The 18,570-nt window shown below is 39.3% G+C and overlaps 1 protein-coding gene across 2 annotated transcripts in view; it reads right to left on the bottom strand.

Annotated features, from left to right (window-relative positions):
- Positions 1-1,776: 1,776 nt before the first annotated feature.
- ebf1a (EBF transcription factor 1a) overlaps positions 1,777-18,570 on the bottom strand; it is a 133,179-nt gene continuing 116,385 nt past the window's right edge. Inside the window, exons 12-17 of one of the 2 annotated variants that reach the window (XM_079838383.1) lie at positions 12,627-12,692; positions 11,277-11,454; positions 8,923-9,102; positions 7,250-7,444; positions 6,131-6,202; positions 1,777-3,012 (exon numbers count right to left, since the gene is read on the bottom strand). In XM_079838383.1, the coding sequence (XP_079694509.1) occupies positions 6,132-6,202; positions 7,250-7,444; positions 8,923-9,102; positions 11,277-11,454; positions 12,627-12,692 (690 nt within the window). In that variant the 3' untranslated portion in view covers positions 1,777-3,012; position 6,131. The remainder of the gene's footprint in view (positions 3,013-6,130; positions 6,203-7,249; positions 7,445-8,922; positions 9,103-11,276; positions 11,455-12,626; positions 12,693-18,570) is intronic. The other variant, XM_079838384.1, reaches the window with a different exon arrangement.

Below are 18,570 nucleotides of genomic sequence, written 5' to 3'. Positions count from 1 at the left end.
TCCTATCAATAGAACGGTTCAGTGTGTATCCAGTCAAAAAATGAAACAAACAAACACAAGAACGGGAGGCAGAAAAAAAAAGGAGACCATCTTTTTTGGTTCGAGTCTTGTGTCCTACAAATGCTTGTCGTGTTATAAGAAATCCATCTTCATCATTGCGATGGAGCTGCTGACAAAGTAACCAATGTGTAACAGCCACATATGGAAAGAAAAACATCATGAACGCTCAATCATCAGTCATTTCTGATAAAAAGTCCTCACACAAACCCCAAATCAGCATATTAAAAGCCATTTTCTGTTGGATGGCAGAGTTCAGACACACATTACAGGAAACAGCACTTGAACCATTCATAAAAGAGCCCCGAAGACCGATCATCGAAGGCCGGTTCGGCTGACAGTAGAATTAGACACAGCGTTACAGACTGGGAGTCAGCAGCACGTCAGCTCTGGGGGCAAGGCGTTGTGCTCTGATATGGAATCACTTTGCTCAGGGTGAGAAATACGTCAACGGTACCTTACAGAGTGCTGCAGCACGAACAACATACCACGACCCAGAACATGCAGGTTCACATGCACCTCCAGCTAAAGTGAACGTCCCCTCTGAGCAAACGGTGACACTGTAGAATATGGCTTTGAGCTTCTCCGCCTCTCGTGAACGCAGCAGACATAAACGAATGAAAAAAGGCAGATTTTTGCTTTAAATTAATGAGAAAGTGCAACCTATCCCACCAGCAACACATGACACATGAATCATAGAATCTCTCTTTATATTCCTTCAAGTTCCCCTTCATAATACAAACAACAGAAAAAGGACAAACAATTCATTTAACCCTCCTCGCTTTAGGTAAAACAGACCAATTTGTGCTTTTTTTTCCCGGAAAGAAATCCCTTAAGGAACTCTGTGGCTACCGTTATTGGTGATGGTGGTTGTGAAGTTTGTACAAGTGATTGTACGCTTATGGGTTTGCATTGTTAAGGCATCTATACTGCTGGTACTGATAAGCGTGAGAGAGATAAAATGGAATAGACAGATTTATAAGCAGGCATAAATAATCAGATAAATAAAAGAGGAAAGAAAAGACGAAAAAGAAAATTCATTAAAAACGTCCTCCTAGGTTTGACACGCAAAATAAAACCATCACTCTCAGAGAAGAGCCCATGCATATTATTACAATAGTACAGGTTCTGTAAGCCTTTAAAGAAAAGGATATAGATTTATATATTCATCATTTATATATATATATATATATATCATTTTTAAAAAAATCTACATAACTAAATGCTGTGAGATGCTACTTTTTTGCCATACATAAAAAATTCCAAAAGGAAAACGATTGCTTTTTAACTTACAAATTATACAAAAATAGACAATGGCTTTTTTATGAATGGAACTTAAAAAATTGGAAGCTTGACATGAAGCAAAACATGGACCTAAATGCAGACAGAAACATTAGCTATAAAGCCGGTGATGAAAGTGAACAGATGGACAAATAATCACAAAAAAACCTTCCACAATCAAAGTAACTTTGGGGAGAAAAGAATATACAAAATCTGGATATACATACATTATTTATATGGATATTTTACAGAGACTCCCCTCTTTTTGTCCAGAATACTTGATTTGCGTTTGCTGAAGTTTGAGAGATTTTGTGTAACTTATGAAATGAACCGATCATCAGTGTTATTATAAGCTGCCTTAAGCCATTCTGAGATAAATACAAATAAAACAAAGACTTTGGCAACAGAAAGTATATGTACAAAAATAGACTACCAAAGTAAGCCAATCAAACTGCTGTATTTGACATATTTGGAAAGCATTCTTCATACAGTGCTGTCTAAACATGAAAATACTTTGCTAATTCAAGTCATGTCCCCCAAAACAAGCCAAAAAAAAAAAAAAAAACGGGTTGTTTTAACAGTCGGCTCTGAAATAGTATTCCTCTTATACTTCATTTAACCTATATCCTTCACTAGCGAACACAGCAAACCAAACACATTAAAATGTATATAATCACAGTTTCATTTTTTCATAGACAAAGCAAAAATTCAAAGGAAAAAAAAAAAATCATCACATTCTTTGAGCACATAAAATTCAAAGGTTTTTTTTATTAAATGGCATGGCAACTGAGGGCGTTTTCCTTCAGTCCATCTGTTTACTGCATATCTCTGCTCTATTTAGCAGCAAATATTTCCATGAACATAAATACTGATTTGTTGTGGAAATTAGGTTGCTTTTTCTCTTCGAGGACGGATATGGACATTGAAAAATTGCAGCATGATAGCATTTAATAACTCTTAAATAACTTTCCTACATCATAACCATCCAAACCGGCTGGTACCCAGATGCTTCATATGACTCTTCACAAAAAATTACAACAGGAAAGCGAGTATGGCGCTACAGTTTCATTTAGTAAGAAAACAAACAAGATTATGGCAAATAATTTGTTGGCTTCTCTCTGGGACAAAAAAAAAACCCCTCACTTATTCTTTTCTGTGTTCAAGCAGTTGGCCTAAATGTTCTCATTTGGATTTTGCACTAATGTGTCTGTTCATATAAAAACTGGTCAGTGTTAACAGAGATTTGTGCCGTTGCCCGTCACTGCTCTCAGGAACATTACGGATTCGCCCGCTCCTAAAGTGTCATGTTTGCGTGATACAGTCTGTAAAAAAGGTGTGTGATCATTGAATTCATCAAAAAAGCCCCTGGATAAAATGAAAAAGAAATCCATCCCTCCTTTATGCATGGGTAAAACACAGGGGGCGGGGAGGGAGTCCTTCGGTTGGGCAGTCCAGAAATAAGCTTAAAAACAAAAGCAAACAAACACTTTCTTCCCATAAAATGAGATTCCTTTGTCAAAAGGCCTGAGTTTTAAAAGTTCAGTTTTCATGTCTCCTCCACCAGAAATTGCCTTCAGCTCAGACCGTAGATTCTCTGGCGAGAGCTGAAATCAAATGTGCCTCTTCAGCAGCCCAGGAGCCCCTACATGGGAGGAACAATCATCCCTGGGATCACTAGTCATGAGAAGAGAGAGAGGGGGGGAGGGAGAGAGAGAGAAGAGGGTAAGACATGGGATTGTTTGGTTTCATCTGTCATGCAACAATCCCCAAAGAAAAGCATCTGGAGAGCATGTCTTATTCAAACAATATGAACAAATAAGACTGTTTTCTTGTGTTGCAGTCAACCTGGCACAAAGAGTGAAAGAAAGAGAGAGCGTTTGATATACTGTACTGCTTTGTGCAGACTTCCCAATATACGTCTGAAAATTACAATACAGTTCTGTTATTGTGTTATACACAATTCTGAGTTTTCATTTTCATTTTAGGTTTATCTTTTGCAATTTTGTAAGATGTGCTTTTTATTATTCAGGGTTTTAATTTTAGTCTTTTTTAGGTCATTTTAGTGCTTCAACTTATCAAACTTATTTCAGTTATTGCAGAAAAATGTCTAATTTTCGTTTCGTTTCGTTAAAGATTAATATATGCCTACTTTCTGCAAAGTCATAATGTCCAGCACTATGGGCGGACGTGTTGGCTTTAGGTCAAACTGACAAAATGAGCAAAGAAAATGTGTCATGTGACCCACATACTCAATACATGATAACAGTATTTGTGGACTAACACTGAGCTTTCTTTCTCATGCCTCCTACGAGAGACAAAAAAGTATGTATCCTGTTGTGTATGTTGCCTGTTTAAGGGTTAAATACATGGTTCAGTCATGAAACTGTAACCAAGTGCTGATCGTTCCCTCTAATGACGTGGCATAAGCCAACCAGACCTACTTCCTAATTTGCGTAACCATATACATTCATACCCTAGCTTGCGATCGCCCTTCTGCGCCATTATGAAAACTTCTGTTTACCCCTCCTCCTCCCCAGCACCACCTGTAACGATCTGCTACAGGGGTTTTAATAATATTCTTGCAGCGGTATGTCTTTTGTCATTTTAATTCTTGTATTTGCTCAGCAGCAGCGTAACATATCTCGTCCAAAATCAAGCATATCCGTACCCCATGCCAATAATTGCTGGTTAAATAATTCATCCCGAGAGTTGTCGTGATTGAAATAGTTTTAGTTCAGGATTATAACCCTGATACGGTTACTGAGATGTCGTGCAACAGTTTTAGTAAGTCATAGTAAATCTATGCAAAGAAACGGAGGGGTTTAAAGACAATGCGCGTGGATCACATCCAAACAACTGGTTAGAAATATGGCTTCAATCAACTGAAGGCAGGACAGAGAGACTAAATGAATGCAGAAGGATACCTCGTAATTCACTGTGCTTTCGATCACACTGAAGCCGTACATTAATCAGAAGGGTGTACAATTCCCTGCGAGTGGATGAGGATAATCTTTATTCTGTATGATCCACCTAAGGTTGCAGGTCGTCCGTGTTTAATTGGAGTCATTGTCAGGATAAATAGTGACTTGCTTTACAGGCTGTATATCAGTCTCCCCATCAGGGAGCCATTATATGAACAATTCATCAATCCAATTAGTGATAACACTATAGGACGGCTTCGCAACGCATTAGCTAATGCTTCTCTCCCATGAGGACAAAGCTCCATAGGTTCGGAGGAGACGTTCAGGATATTCTTACAGTCAGAGGGACTTTTCATTTACATCAAGAGCGTAGAGGACAAACTCAGAGCGCTAAAAAGAGTACGCATGCAGTTGTTAGTTATTTATACTCTTAAAAATGACTTTCATTGGTGTAATCCAGTATAATCCAGTCATATTAAATAATATATTTGACTTGAATAAAAACAGGTCATTTAAAGCTGCTTTTATTTGACTGTGTAGGGTTTCGCCTGTGTTCCGATGAGCGACTGAGTGTTTATTTCATGTGCCTGTGGGGACCGACGCACATTTATGCGGACATCATTTTTATGAGACAAATTACAAACAAACAGCTATGCTAATAAAAAGTGCATGCAGTGTATACATAGTCTGACCCAAATTAACGTGCTTGCCGACACTTAAACAAAAATAGCTCGAGATAAATAATTTTGGTTCTCAAACACTAAACAATGTTCAGTCAAACATTAGTATCACTTCTATTCATTATTGGCCGAGAGGAAGGAAGTCCCATGAGCACCGAGCCGGGTTTCTCTCTCTATCGCTCTCCACATTCAGCAGGCCACATCACCACACCAGATTTTTCATGTAACATATTGGCTTCCTATTGATTTCCTCTCCCTGGTCCCTCATCTCTAATTCCTGGGTTATTTCCTGAGTGTCTCTGCCTCATTTGAAATGGAAAAAAAATGAGCGGTGACCGACAATCGGTCATCGGGTCAGAGTGCTGAGTGCATATCAACATACGGAGAGGAAGCACTCCACGCTCGCAGATAAGAGATGTCTGCCTCAAACGCTCAATTACTTTAATATTGTCTCACTGTGGACATCTAGATATTTCAGCTCAACACCCGGGGCCAAATGCTACGCAGAGTAATTGTCATAAATCAGAGGAAGTTGATTGTGTCTTTGTTTCAGATAACAGTGAACATATGTCTATATAGATGTCTCATGAGTGTTTTTATGTTGCAGGCTACAACTGAAAACTAAAGACATGTATTTCACCTCAAAACTAAAGTTTTTTCAAATAAATATATTATTTTTTAGGACCACTAAGATTATGTTTGCACTGCACATTTTCGCCTTCTGTAATTGGTCACAATTCTCACTATAAATATGATATATATTATACACATGCATTTATTTAAAATGTGTATTATTTATTTTTTTACCAAATGGCCATTTTCCCCTGACTCATATCATCTGCAAAATATCATCTGCACATTTCTTCTTGAGATTCACCTTTTGGATTTTTATATATATTTTATATTGATGGACTTATGGTTAGTTAACTGACAAAACCCTTGTATTCTACACTTCACAGCCACAAGCAAACTCTGAGGAGGACTTTACACAGGAAAAAGGAAGTCAGACAGGAAATGAAACACATATGGAATGCTCTTCGAGACACGCAGCAGGCCCCTGGTAATCGAGCAGAAGTGAGGAGAACGAGGGAGGATGAAGGGCGAGGATGCTCTGACAGTCATGCTGATGGATGGCTTAATGGATAGAAAGAGAGGATGATGAAGAAAGAGTGTGAGACAGGTGTAACATACTTCAGGAGAAGGCCAGTCCCTGCAGGGAGCTGGCGGTGGAGTACTTGCTAGAGTCCACAAAAGATTGATCTACTGGAAGCAGAATGAGGAAGCAGGGGGAAGGGAAAGGAAGATGAAGGAAACAGAGAGAGAGCGTTATTATTTTTAAGTACAACAAGAGGAACTGGGTCAGAGAAGCAAATATACAAACAGATTACCACAAGTTGGGACAAACTGACAGCTGTCTGTGTTAGAAGGTTGTGGATCAGACACTCGAGCGCTGTTTCAAAACAAGTGAGCTGCATCACTGCCTACATAGGCAGCTGCCTTTTAACTGTAATGGAACCTCATAAGTGACTATTTGGAAAACTTTACATAGGCCTTGCGTCATATAAACAGTGCACGGGACATATTGAGAGAGAGAAAAAAGGGTCAGAATAATTAGGTTATTGTCATTCTGAAGGCAGCTCACTAGGTTTTGGAACAGCACATATACATACAGTACCAAAAGTTTGAGGGGCAGTAAGATTTTATACACATACAAAAATGATTACTTTTATTCAGCACGGAAACATTACACTGCTCAAAAGTGACAATAAAGACTTAAATAAATGCTGTTCTTTTGAACGTTCAATTCATCAACAGTTCCTTAAAAATGTATCACAGTTACCACAAAAATATTAACCAGCACAAGGGTTTTCAACATGGATAATAATACGAAATGTTTCTTGAGCAGCAAATCAGCAAATTAGAATGATTTCTGAAGGATCATGTGACACTGAAGACTGGAGAAATGATGCTGAAAATCCAGCTTTGCCAAAACAGAAATACATTACATTGTACAATATATTATAATAGAAAACTATTTATTTTAAAAATAACTATTTAAAACTATTAATACTTCGCAATATTACTGTTTTCCCTGTATTTCTAATCAAATAAATGCAGTCTTGGTGAGCATAAGACATTTGTTTGTTTTAAAAACAATAAAACATCTTACTGACCCCAAACTTTATACACAAAACCTAATTATGCACCCGTTTCTTCATCACATTTGTCTTTAATTAACAGATGTAAACCTAATTTGGTGCTTGCCCTTTCTTGGAGAGGTCAAGCTTTATATTCTGCTGCTCCACTCACCTTGGAGGCCGTTTCCGTTGGCACTGGTGCAGGTGGGGGGCGGCGAGGTCTGGGGCCGCACAACGGGAGCAAAAGCGCTCTTCTGTTTGACTGCAGACACCATGTTGGCCGGAGAGAAAGAGAAGATGCCTGAGGAACTGCTGCAGTTGGAGGGAAGACTGGTGGAGGAGGCCATGGTGGGACTGGAAGGAACAACTGAGGGACAGGAATGATCGAGAGAGGGAAAGGGCTTAGGATAGGTCAGAGCATACCTCATAGTTCTACGATGTACGGATAGGGACTGAACACAGACCCATGAGATATTCGTGTAGTATAGGCCGATATTATTATAACGGCCATTGATCTAGAAAATCAAATATGTGAAAATGTATATGATTTATTTTATAGTGTTCTTTGACAGCATAAACTCCACAGATCATCGTCTGCTCCTCTCAGAACAACATTAGCGCTGGTCCCTCCCCTGCCCCATCTCTACCGCCTCTCCTTTTGTCTATTAATACCCTAAGAGCATTTTCCCCCTCAACGATTTTACAATTACTCCTGTCGTATTTCAGCTGCTCTCTTATATCCTGCTCTACCTTTATTGTTGTTATTATTCTACACTTAAATTTTATGGCACTTTTCCAAGTAAATTCTCCTGATGGTGTCATAATCCATTTATGAAGGCCTAACTAATCAATTAATGAAAATTGGAGCCCACAAAGCCTGCTCTCTCGCATTGATTGAAAGTGTCAGCGTGGAGTCAGTGAGCCTGTTAAAATACTTGTTAACATCTCGGAATCAAAGTACCGAAGTTGAATTGCTTCTCCTGCAATTAGTTTATTGATTTAATTAAGACGCTTTAATTTAGAAGCTGTGCGAGAAGATTGGTGTTATACGAATGGCTAAGCATTATAGACAGCGTCTGATCATGACTGAAGAAAAGAGTGGCTGGGATTATATTTCTGCTCTTAAAGAGACACACACACACACACACACACAATAATAGCTTTGACTGTTGATCTAACTTATGTATAGGGGCACTTAATTTTTTTAGAAGGGGCTCCTGTGGCAGGACTGGCTCACTTGGTGGTCTGAGTGAAATATGGTACAGAAGTAAGATGTGTTAATGTTACTACAGTTTATGTTTAGCATGCAAGGACCCGTCTGGATATGATATATACATATATACACTACCTTTCAAATGTTTTTGAAAGTATCTTATGCTCACCAGAGCTGCATTTATTTTATCAAAAATACAGTAATACATGAAATATAACAATTTAAAATAACAGTTTTCTATGTGAAAATAATTACACATTTAATTTATTCCTGTGATGGCAAAGCTACATTTTCAGCAGCCATTACTCCAGTCTTCAATGTCACATGATCCTTCAGAAATCATTTTAATACCCTGATTAGGTGCTCAAGAAACAACAATTATTATTAAAAATGTTGAAAACAGCTTAATATTTTTTTTTGTGAAAACCGTGATACATTTTTCCCCCAGGATTCTCTGATGAACAGCATTTTTTTGTAACAATCTTAAAGTCATTCTTGTCACTTGATCAATTTAATGTGTCCTTGCTGAATAAATAATGATACATTTACACACATTACTTGAGCATGTGAATGCTCAAATTTATGTGCAAATTATTCAAAAGGGTCAAAGGGTGAGAGAGGTCAGTACTCACTGGCATAAGGAGAGTTGGCAGCAGAGCCGTTGAGGAAGCTTGGCGATCCTCCCAGCGTGGTCATGCCTGTGTTTCCGTATCCATTCATACTGGTAGAGACGGTACTGTAGCTACTCTGCTGGGGTGTCGTGCTGGGTACATAACCGTGAGGGGATACACTGCTCGTGTTTCGACTGAAACCTGAAACACACACACACACATCCAGGAATGAGAGGAGCCACACATGACATGCAAAAGATAGAATAAACAAAAAAACAAACAGAAAATCAGCTCTTGGTGACCATTGACTTTCATTTTATGGAAAAGATCACAGTGAGCATTCTGCTAAACATCTCCTTTTTTGTTACACACTAGGAAGAAAGTCATAGGTTTGGAATGACATGAGGGTGAATAAATGATGACAAATGTTATTTTCGGGAATGAACTATTCCTTAAAAAAGATCTGCGTGTCAGTAGCATACAGAGGCAGAGAGGGCAGAAGGAGGATGTGGACTATAAATATACATCAGGACATTAAACGCTGACATGGGTGAAAGCAGCAGGAAGTTCTCGCTCCAGGAGTCCCCACTGTCTGGTACAAAGGCAGCGCTCATCTCTGCTCTGCTTACTATTCATTCTCCCTTTCATCAGACGACTGATACATTACTGCTGACTTAACACAAATCATTCACTGTCACAGAGGCCAAGGAATGCTGAGGTAAAGGAGCCTGGAGGTTCAGGGTGCACTGCTGAACGGTTGTATCTGTCTGCATGCTGTCTATCTCGCTAGTTTTCACCCACTTCCCTAAGGTTTGAAGGACACTGCAGATTACAGACTACCGTGGCACACTTTACTGGGACTGTACAGAATCACTCTTACATAGAAAGAAGGGGTGTATGCGATGGGAAAATTGAAAATGACTTAAATACACTGCAGCAATATTTCAGCACACCTGGTTAAACTGGTTTGCGGCTGTTTAGTTAATAAAACTAGGGGTGTAACGGTTCTCTGTAAAAAATCGAATGGTTTGGATTGCACTTGCACCGTGGTTCATCTTAAAGGACAACTCCGGTGAAAAATGAACCTAGGGGTAATTAACACATGGTTACCGAGTAGATCGTTCTCTGGGATGCGTTTTCATGAAAATCGAATGTAAAGAGTTTTATCTCTAAAAACAGATTAGCTTATAACGCGAGTGAATGGGGCACAGAGTAAGTAAAATTAAATCGCTAGTTTATACCACTAACAAGGCTCAAAATAGCCTCACACTAACACGGTAGCATAATGAGGGTCCCTACATGCAAACCGAAGCATTGAGAACTTTGTAAGTGTACAAAAGCTTCGGTTTGCATGTAGGGTTTGCCAATGTTAGTGTGAGGCTATTTTGAGCCTTATACTCTGTGCCCCATTCACTCGCGTATAAACTAATCTGCTTTTAGAGATAAAACTCTTTACATTCGATTTTCATGAAAACGCATCCCAGAGAATGATCTACTCGGTAACCATGTGTTAATTACCCCTAGGTTCATTTTTCACCGGAGTTGTCCTTTAAATCTGACGACGCATCTATAATATGGTTTCTTGAAAATAATGCATAAAACAGACAAGACGGAGTTCAGCTAATGTATGTTTCTGGTGGATACGCCTTCTGGCTTGCCAATATAGTACAGCAGCAATGATCAAAAAACGTGGATAAAACAGTCACTCTAGTAAACTTTGTTCAATGCGGTTAAGTGAACGTAAACGAATGTGTTACATCCATTCATTATGTCTTAAAGTGACAGCAGCCTATATTCCTGTGGTCTGTGTTTTTAATGTTACTCAAACAACAAAAGACAAGGAAATCACTCACTGATCTTGACTGAATAGCTTTTGTAACTTTAATAATGATTCATCTTTATTTAATTTATACAGTGAGGATTATATGCAATGTTATTTTACATTAGATTACTTTATTCAATTTATGTACCTGAAAACTAAGATTAGATACCTAAATAATCTGAAAAGCACTGTTTATTTTGTGTGCTGTTGCTTGTAGTTGTTTATTATTTATTCTTATTTTCTTTATTTGTATTTGACAGTAGTCCTTTATTCCCTGTACATAGCAAATATCAGACCGTACTGAAACCGTGACCCTAAAATCGTGATAAAAACCAAACCGCAAGTAATTTGAACCGTTACACCCCCAAATAAAATGCAGGCATTTGTGCTAAAATACTACATGCAAAAGTGAATTCACTGCTCAATCTTTCTAGGTATCTCTCTTTGCATGCACATACACATATTCAATCACAGTAGCCTAGGATTAATCTGTCTTTTTTTGTGAATGTCCAAAATATCTTGAGGTTTTAAGATTAATGTCATCTCTGCTCACCCTGATTGGCTGCTTGTGTGGACTCGGACACATTGACAGCGAGCTGGCTGTGAAAGGAGTTGACACCCATCATGCCAGTGTGGACTGAGGTGTTAGCCAGACCTGGCAGCTGGTTGTGACCACGTGGGACGTTATAAAGCGCCTCTGCGATATCTGCTGCTCTTTTCAGAATGATCTCCTGTCAGGATCAACAAAGAAATGAACCAATGCCACGATTAGAGGGATATTAGTTAGCCAACAACTGTCTGAAAAAAACCTCGCTCTACTTCAAATAATCATATACATTATAAATAATGGTTTGACTAAATAATAAAATACTATGTAAAACATTTATCACAATAAAATGCATTAAAAATTATATATAATAAACCAATTAATACATAAAAATAAAATGATAAATAGCGATGAAACAATTAAAAAAACAAAAATATATAATTTTTGCCACTGCACCTTATTACTTAGTATTTTAAAAGATTTCTTAAAACAATTACACCTATGCACAACCTATGTGTTGCCACCTGTCCAAATAGGATCATATGAATCAGTGAATAAGAGGTTAAATATATTGTTAAAACTAAAGAAATAATTTAAAAAGCCAGCCAGTCTAGATAGAGAGCAAAACACAGAAGTTTAGGGTGGAGGGGAGTGGGGCTGCACATTTTGGTCTCATAATTCACCCTCATAAAGATGACAGGACTGTGTGGAGGTTGGGGGGATAGGGGTTCCTCAGAGAGAGCTCTTTGAGTGGGTTGATGACTGGAGTCATGCTCCATCCACTGCCCAGCCTAAATAATTCAGCATCACTGCACTCATGCTCAGCTCAGCAATCGATGAGCATATGCCCTCACTCGCAGTTCATAACTGATCTAACATTGAAGATGCCCTTGTGGTCCTTCAAACCAATGAGCGAGAGCTCTGGAGGAATTGCGCTGGGGGATTTATGTTGAGGAAATATGTTAGGGAATATTAGAGAACAAGGCCTTAAAGCTCTGAACTGGGAACAAATGCTTATCGTTAATGCTCAATTAAACAATTTACATGTGGAGGATGGTATTATTTACACTGATCACAATCTTATCCTTAATAATACAATTTGTACTCCCTTGTGCGCTTGCACTCTTGCCAAAAAGATTGCGCAGCATTATAACTATTTTTCCTTATATGTATGCAATTTATACATTTGTAGAGTTTAAAACGTATGTATGTGCGGTTCCAGTCAGTTCCTAAATGTTATAGTAAATTTAGTACACATTTTAGTCCCAAATTATTTATGAATCATGATTTCTGAATGAGGCCCTGTGCATCTAGTGTTTATGGTTCGCGATCTTGCCGTGTAAACTTGAATCTTACCTGATTATTGTGTGGCATCCCATACAGAGCTTCCACCAGGTCTGCTGCCCTCTTCAGAATCACCTCCTGTAAGACAGAATTTTTAAAAGGTGGCACTTTAGCTCTCTATTTTTTCATGATGTCAAATGCACAAAACACGATATAGATCACAGACAACTTCAAGACATATTTTACAAAATTTAGCATTTTAAGGATGTTTACAAGGACGTTTTTTTATTTTTATTTAAGTGTGATTTAATTAACCCAAACATTCAATTCTTCTAGTCTATTTGGTTACTTGACCGACACAAAGAGACTTAAAGTACAATTACTACAGGATCAGTCCCTTTAGAACAATATCAGGTTAAGTGCTTTGCTAAAGGGCACAATGCTAACAGGGGACCTTCAGTTCATAGATCGCCCCTGACAGGGTTTGAACAAGTGACCTTTGGATTGCTGGCCAATAGTCCTGACCACAACTCCCCTACACTACCATTTGCAGAGGGAATATGTCTTAGAAAACACCTTAACAGCCCTTGTAATACCAACAGCACTTCCTACCAGCAGTACTGCCACCGATTCCATGTATAATACATGAACACAAACAAATTTAAAGCAAATACATGCATGTTAGTACATGCAAAAATCCCGCTCCGCAGGAGGCAGGGGCTACAGTAATGTTATTTTCCTTCCAGGTAATCGACTTTCACTTCCATAAACAAAAACCTATTTATTACCAACCTTTTCACACATTAAACATTTATTTACAGTGTTCTTTACACTGTGTATTCATTTCCTTTCTTCCAAGCCCTCTTCTTCTCTCTCGTTTTTTTTAAACCCTGAAGCTCCAGTGGAACCCTTTTTAAAAGTTAATGTGCTGGTGCTGAGGAAATAAGCTCGCAGTGCGACAACCAGAAAATTGTTCTCACCCTTGGCGTGTAACCCTCGCTGCGAACAAGCCCCCGAGCATGTGTGCCTGCCTGCCAACCGACATATTGCCTTTCAATCAGCCCTCTCCACCTCCCCCCGGCGGCCCCAGACGCAACACACAGACACGAACATGACGAGGGGGTCAGCAAAGCAATAAAGATTTTTAGTGCGCTGTCCAAGGTGCTAAATTCACTCAATAATGGGAGCTCTGGCACTGCGTTAACCCCTCGTTAGGGGTGCTTCGCGGGGGAGGCGCCCGTCTCCGTTCGCCCAGGCTCGGGCTGGGTGATTGAGAGAAGCGCAGGAGCCTGGGGAGGCCTAAAGTGATGCTTTAGTATGGATGTGTGACTCCGATGGGCTCTTCTCCTTTACCCTCTTCTTGCTGGGATGGAGGAAGAACATAAGGGATGGATAGCATTAGTCCATGGCTCGGTCCCCTGCTGCACCGGTACTGTGTCATTTATCCAGTACACCTCTACACATACCTCATACTCTCCTCTACTTCTCTCCCTTTCGCACTCACACTCCTTTGTTAAAAGGTCTCGTCCCTACCTATCGATCTCCCGTCATTACGATATTGGGGGGTGGGGGAGGGATCTGTTGAGAGGGCAAATCCAATAAGGAAGGGGCCAAAAGTTTGTCCAGATAAACAAATAAATGCTATTAGCATGGGCTGTGTGTGGTGGCCCTGTGTCTGGAAGCAGAGCCCATTTCCTGGGCGAGTAGCAGGGCTTCCAGTAAGGGCATGAGCAGGGAGCCAGGAGCGGTAAACAGGAAAGAAACCTGATCTTGGATCTGTGCGTCTGTATAGCTGTCTATCAGTCAGAGCCATCATAACCCGGGCTCTATCCTCCCCCTTCTCCACTCCTTCAGTACGGCAATGAGCTATGAGGACCCAATCTCCGTTTCGACCCATTTGGAGTGTCTTTAGCACCCTGACAGGTGTTTTCCAGCTTTGTTTTCCATCAACGCGAAAGCTGAGACGTATATATACACTCATAGTAATACATAAGCACGCATAAATGTGAATGTGTGCAACCAAACAACCCCAGGCATAGTGTTTCGAAGAATATAATATCAAATAGCCACAGCGCAGCACTGTAAGGGCCAGCATCCACATTAATGTGCGCCGGACATTGAATCTGTTCCTGTGTGTAAATTATGGTGGCTGGTAATATGATATACATTCATTAGGAAGGGGACTGCTGAAAAAAAATGAAATAAGGCCCGGGTCACATCTGGAATGTTAAGGCAATGGCGTCTGCACATTTACAAGGAAGCCAGGCCTGTAAAAACATGACAAATTTATTCCTGTGCTTGTTCATTTGCAATTTTATCATCTCCTAATGTTCTATTAGAGCAGTAATACCAGCAGGGTCACCATCGTCGCTCATGCGGAACGGAGCGGCGTGATGATGTCATACTTCCTGCTCTGCTCCCCTGACCTCATGGACTGCTGGTCTTGAGGAGGTTCTGATTTTATTAGCTTAACTGAGGTCCCTTACTACTGAGGTAGTGCTGTGCAGTCACAAATTTAAATAAATACAGCCTTTAGTCCCATAGCATCTCAGAATTGTTTCTAAGGCTGTCAACTGACTAACAACTTGAATCAAATTAACTACATCATATGCAAATTGATTAATCAAAATTAACTGCATTTAATTGCATAGCAATGTTTGCTAGTAAATCAAAGAGGGCACTGCATTATAGTAGCAGATAAATTTTTAGGAGTCAAAATACTGCTTAATTTATTTCCATATCATCTCAAGACTTCAGATTTCCCTGAATTACTCCTAAGGTAGGAAAATTAAATCACAAGCCAAAATAAACGTTAAAATTACAGCCTTATTGTAAACATTCAAAAACAAATGACTAGAATATAAGAATAGCACATAGTATACTGTTAGTATATAGGGTGCACCAAATGCAAACCCAATCCAAGTAAGGTTGTACATATAATCTGTGCAAACTAACCACACAAACTCATGTGCCTCTATCTTTTTGCAATAACTGTAAATGCTTGGCTCAAACAGTGACCACACCGGTGTGTAATGTCATGCTGTTTATACCCGCCAAGGCTGCAATCCATTTTGATGAATGAAGGCTATCATATAGTGAGCCTTTCCTTATCCTGACAATAATCTAATCTTCCGTTTCAAACACACCATTTGTCGCTGATGTAAGAGATGAGATACTCCAACCGTGAGTCAATACAACTGCGACGGTTTCCAGAACAATGTGTTAGGTTTTAATCTGATAGAAAAGTGTCTTTACCGTAATAATCACAACTGTATGACAGCCTTATGACAGAGTTGGTTACGGGCAGCATAAAGGAACAGTGGTTCATCAAAAAAGAAAAAGGTTTTTATGCATGACAGTTAAAATATTTGCATGCATTTTCCTGGATTTAAGTGAATAGCTGCAGGTTCAGCCAGTTTTTACGGTACATATGGTGTCACACGTGTGTTAATCACCTTTGCATGAGGTAAACTGTGATTTATGCAAGAGTGCATTGAGTGAAAGTAGCCATCACATTGCGACGACACGGTGAATCACATGGGAAGTAGAGCAGAATGTCCATTCCATGTGTATGAGCACAGCTGATGCTCAGTTCTTTGACTTTCCCAGATTTGAGTTTGCTAGCTCTGTCGGATGTATTGCTGAACATGGTGGCGTAACCACCGTGCTTATCTAAAGCAAAATCAAATATCTTTAGTCTTTCTTTCCCAATCTCTCCCTCCTCCTCCATGTCTTTCCACTATCAATATCTGCCCATCATAAATATCAGTCACTGTGCTCTTTAACTAATGTGACTTCATTGCATAATTCATATTCTCTCCGGGCCTCAAAGGTTACTCTCTGAAAGTCAATAATAACCTGTCTGTCTACATCTGCACAGTACGACAGCGGAGTGCAGCCACCAAAAAATGTGCAAAGACCGAAGGTCTGGATCATATACTTCTCAATGAAATGAAATTATATATATATATATATACTATTTTTGAAGAAAAGTTTGTGAGATCAGTGATCTCCAACTTTTCTTGCTTCGGGTTGAGAAACACTGGTCTAGATAAACTTGTGCAAATTAAGTTTAATTCCATCCATATTCAGATATTTTATAGTGGTTTTATGGATTTCCCACTAATGTATAAAGAACACACTGCAATGTTACCCAGAAACAAGAGATTTTTCCTGGAAGCACAGATTGAATTCTGGACCCTGTAGAGGTAGCCAAGGGGGATCAGGTGGGTGTGAAGTGACAGGGAAAATGTGGGAAACAACGCTGACAGAGGAGATGGAGAGAGACCAAACAAGGCCGCAGCCTGGATGTGCTGAATATGGGGATGCAGTTTCATCTTCAAATGATTCCTTACAAACACTAAATATATCCATCTACTATAATATATATATATATATATATATATAATATATATATATTATTTATATAGACACCCCATATAAAATACTACCCTATAAAAAACAAAATTAGAATAAAAATATATATCATGAAAGTATGCAAATACATTAATATGGTACTATGATATTTTTGGCCAGCCTTACGTAAAATGAAACACTCTGTTTTATACAATATCTAGGCTAACAGGAGACTCTTGCTTGACCTCTGGAGAAATGCACCCTTGGTTTGAAATCAAATATCCTCACTAACACCAGTACATACAAAAATCATGTTATTATAAGAGACTTTAGACGTAAAAAACATCTTGTCGAACTAACGCTGCGTAATAAATTTGCTGGGCTGGATAACATAGTAGCATGCTTGTTCAAGGACTGAGAGAAACAAGTTAACCTGCCGTGTTCCACACTTGGCCCTCACCTGTGATTGAGTCCAGCAGTTTAGAGAAGTGCCGTCAACAAACTGTTATTGCCTCAATAAAGGGCAAAATCAATAGTGCTGAAATGAGTGGCTGGGCGCAGTAGCCGACGCTGTTAATATCTCGCTGAGAGTGTTCGAAAGAGAGGAGGAGGAGGGACAGAAAAGGGAGGGGAAGACAGAGAGAGGGAGAGAGAGATGTGTACAAGCTCAAGTACTTGAGGAAATCAGGGTAAAATCTATCTGCTAACACCAACCTTGTCTTGACAACCAACCGGACATGTAAAGGTACACCAAGAAATTATTTCTCATTTACCCTTTCCATGTTCACTATCTCTATGCCCTCTTTCCTCATGCTGCCTTGGCTACCTCTTCCCCCTTGTGGTGACTCAATTATTGTTGGGTGAGCAGTAATAAAGTGAGGGCTGTGGTGCCTTCGATCGGCTGACCTGTGAGAAGGCAGCACCGGACAGCTGACTTCACCATGATGGATCACCCAACTCTCTCTCTCTCTCTCTCTCTCTCCCTTCCTGCCTCTGTTCCTTTTGTTCTCCGTCTCTTACTCTCTTTCTCTGCCAACATGTCAAGGCCCAGGCCCATTGTTTTCCATGTGATCAGCATTCTCTGAAGACAAACATTAACCAATTAGGCATTTAATGAGCGAATTTCTATTCATCAGCCAATCATTTTCTTCATAGAGAAACATGTCAGGAAAGACCGACCATGAGCTCTGAGGATGTTAAGTGATAGCATGTGCTTCTGCAGAAGCCAAAAGTCAGTGTGATTTCAACTACACTACCCATAATCCTCCAAAAGATCAACACAATGTGAAAAAACTGCAATGTAAACCACATTGAAAGAGTTCAGCAGTGACATCCCACTCCCAAGAAGCACTGTGAAAAACGTAAACAGGCTAGTCTCACTACAATCTTGAACAACCTACATTTTTATATATTAGAATATTTTGAAAAACTTAAAATTATGTATATTATAACTATACAGTGCATTCAGAAAGTATTCACAGCGCTTCACTTATACCACATTTTGTTATGTTACAGCCTTATTCCAAAATGGATTCAATTCATATATTTTTCCTCAATTCTACAAACAAAACTCCATAATGACAATGTGAAAGTTTGTTTGAAATATTTGCAAATTGATAAAAAATAAAAAATGAAAAGAATCACATATACCTAAGTATTT

The sequence above is a fragment of the Gobio gobio genome (assembly GCF_949357685.1).
Source record: "Gobio gobio genome assembly, chromosome: 16".
Taxonomy (NCBI): Eukaryota; Metazoa; Chordata; class Actinopteri; order Cypriniformes; family Gobionidae; genus Gobio; species Gobio gobio.
This window is presented reverse-complemented; position numbering and strand designations above follow the sequence as displayed.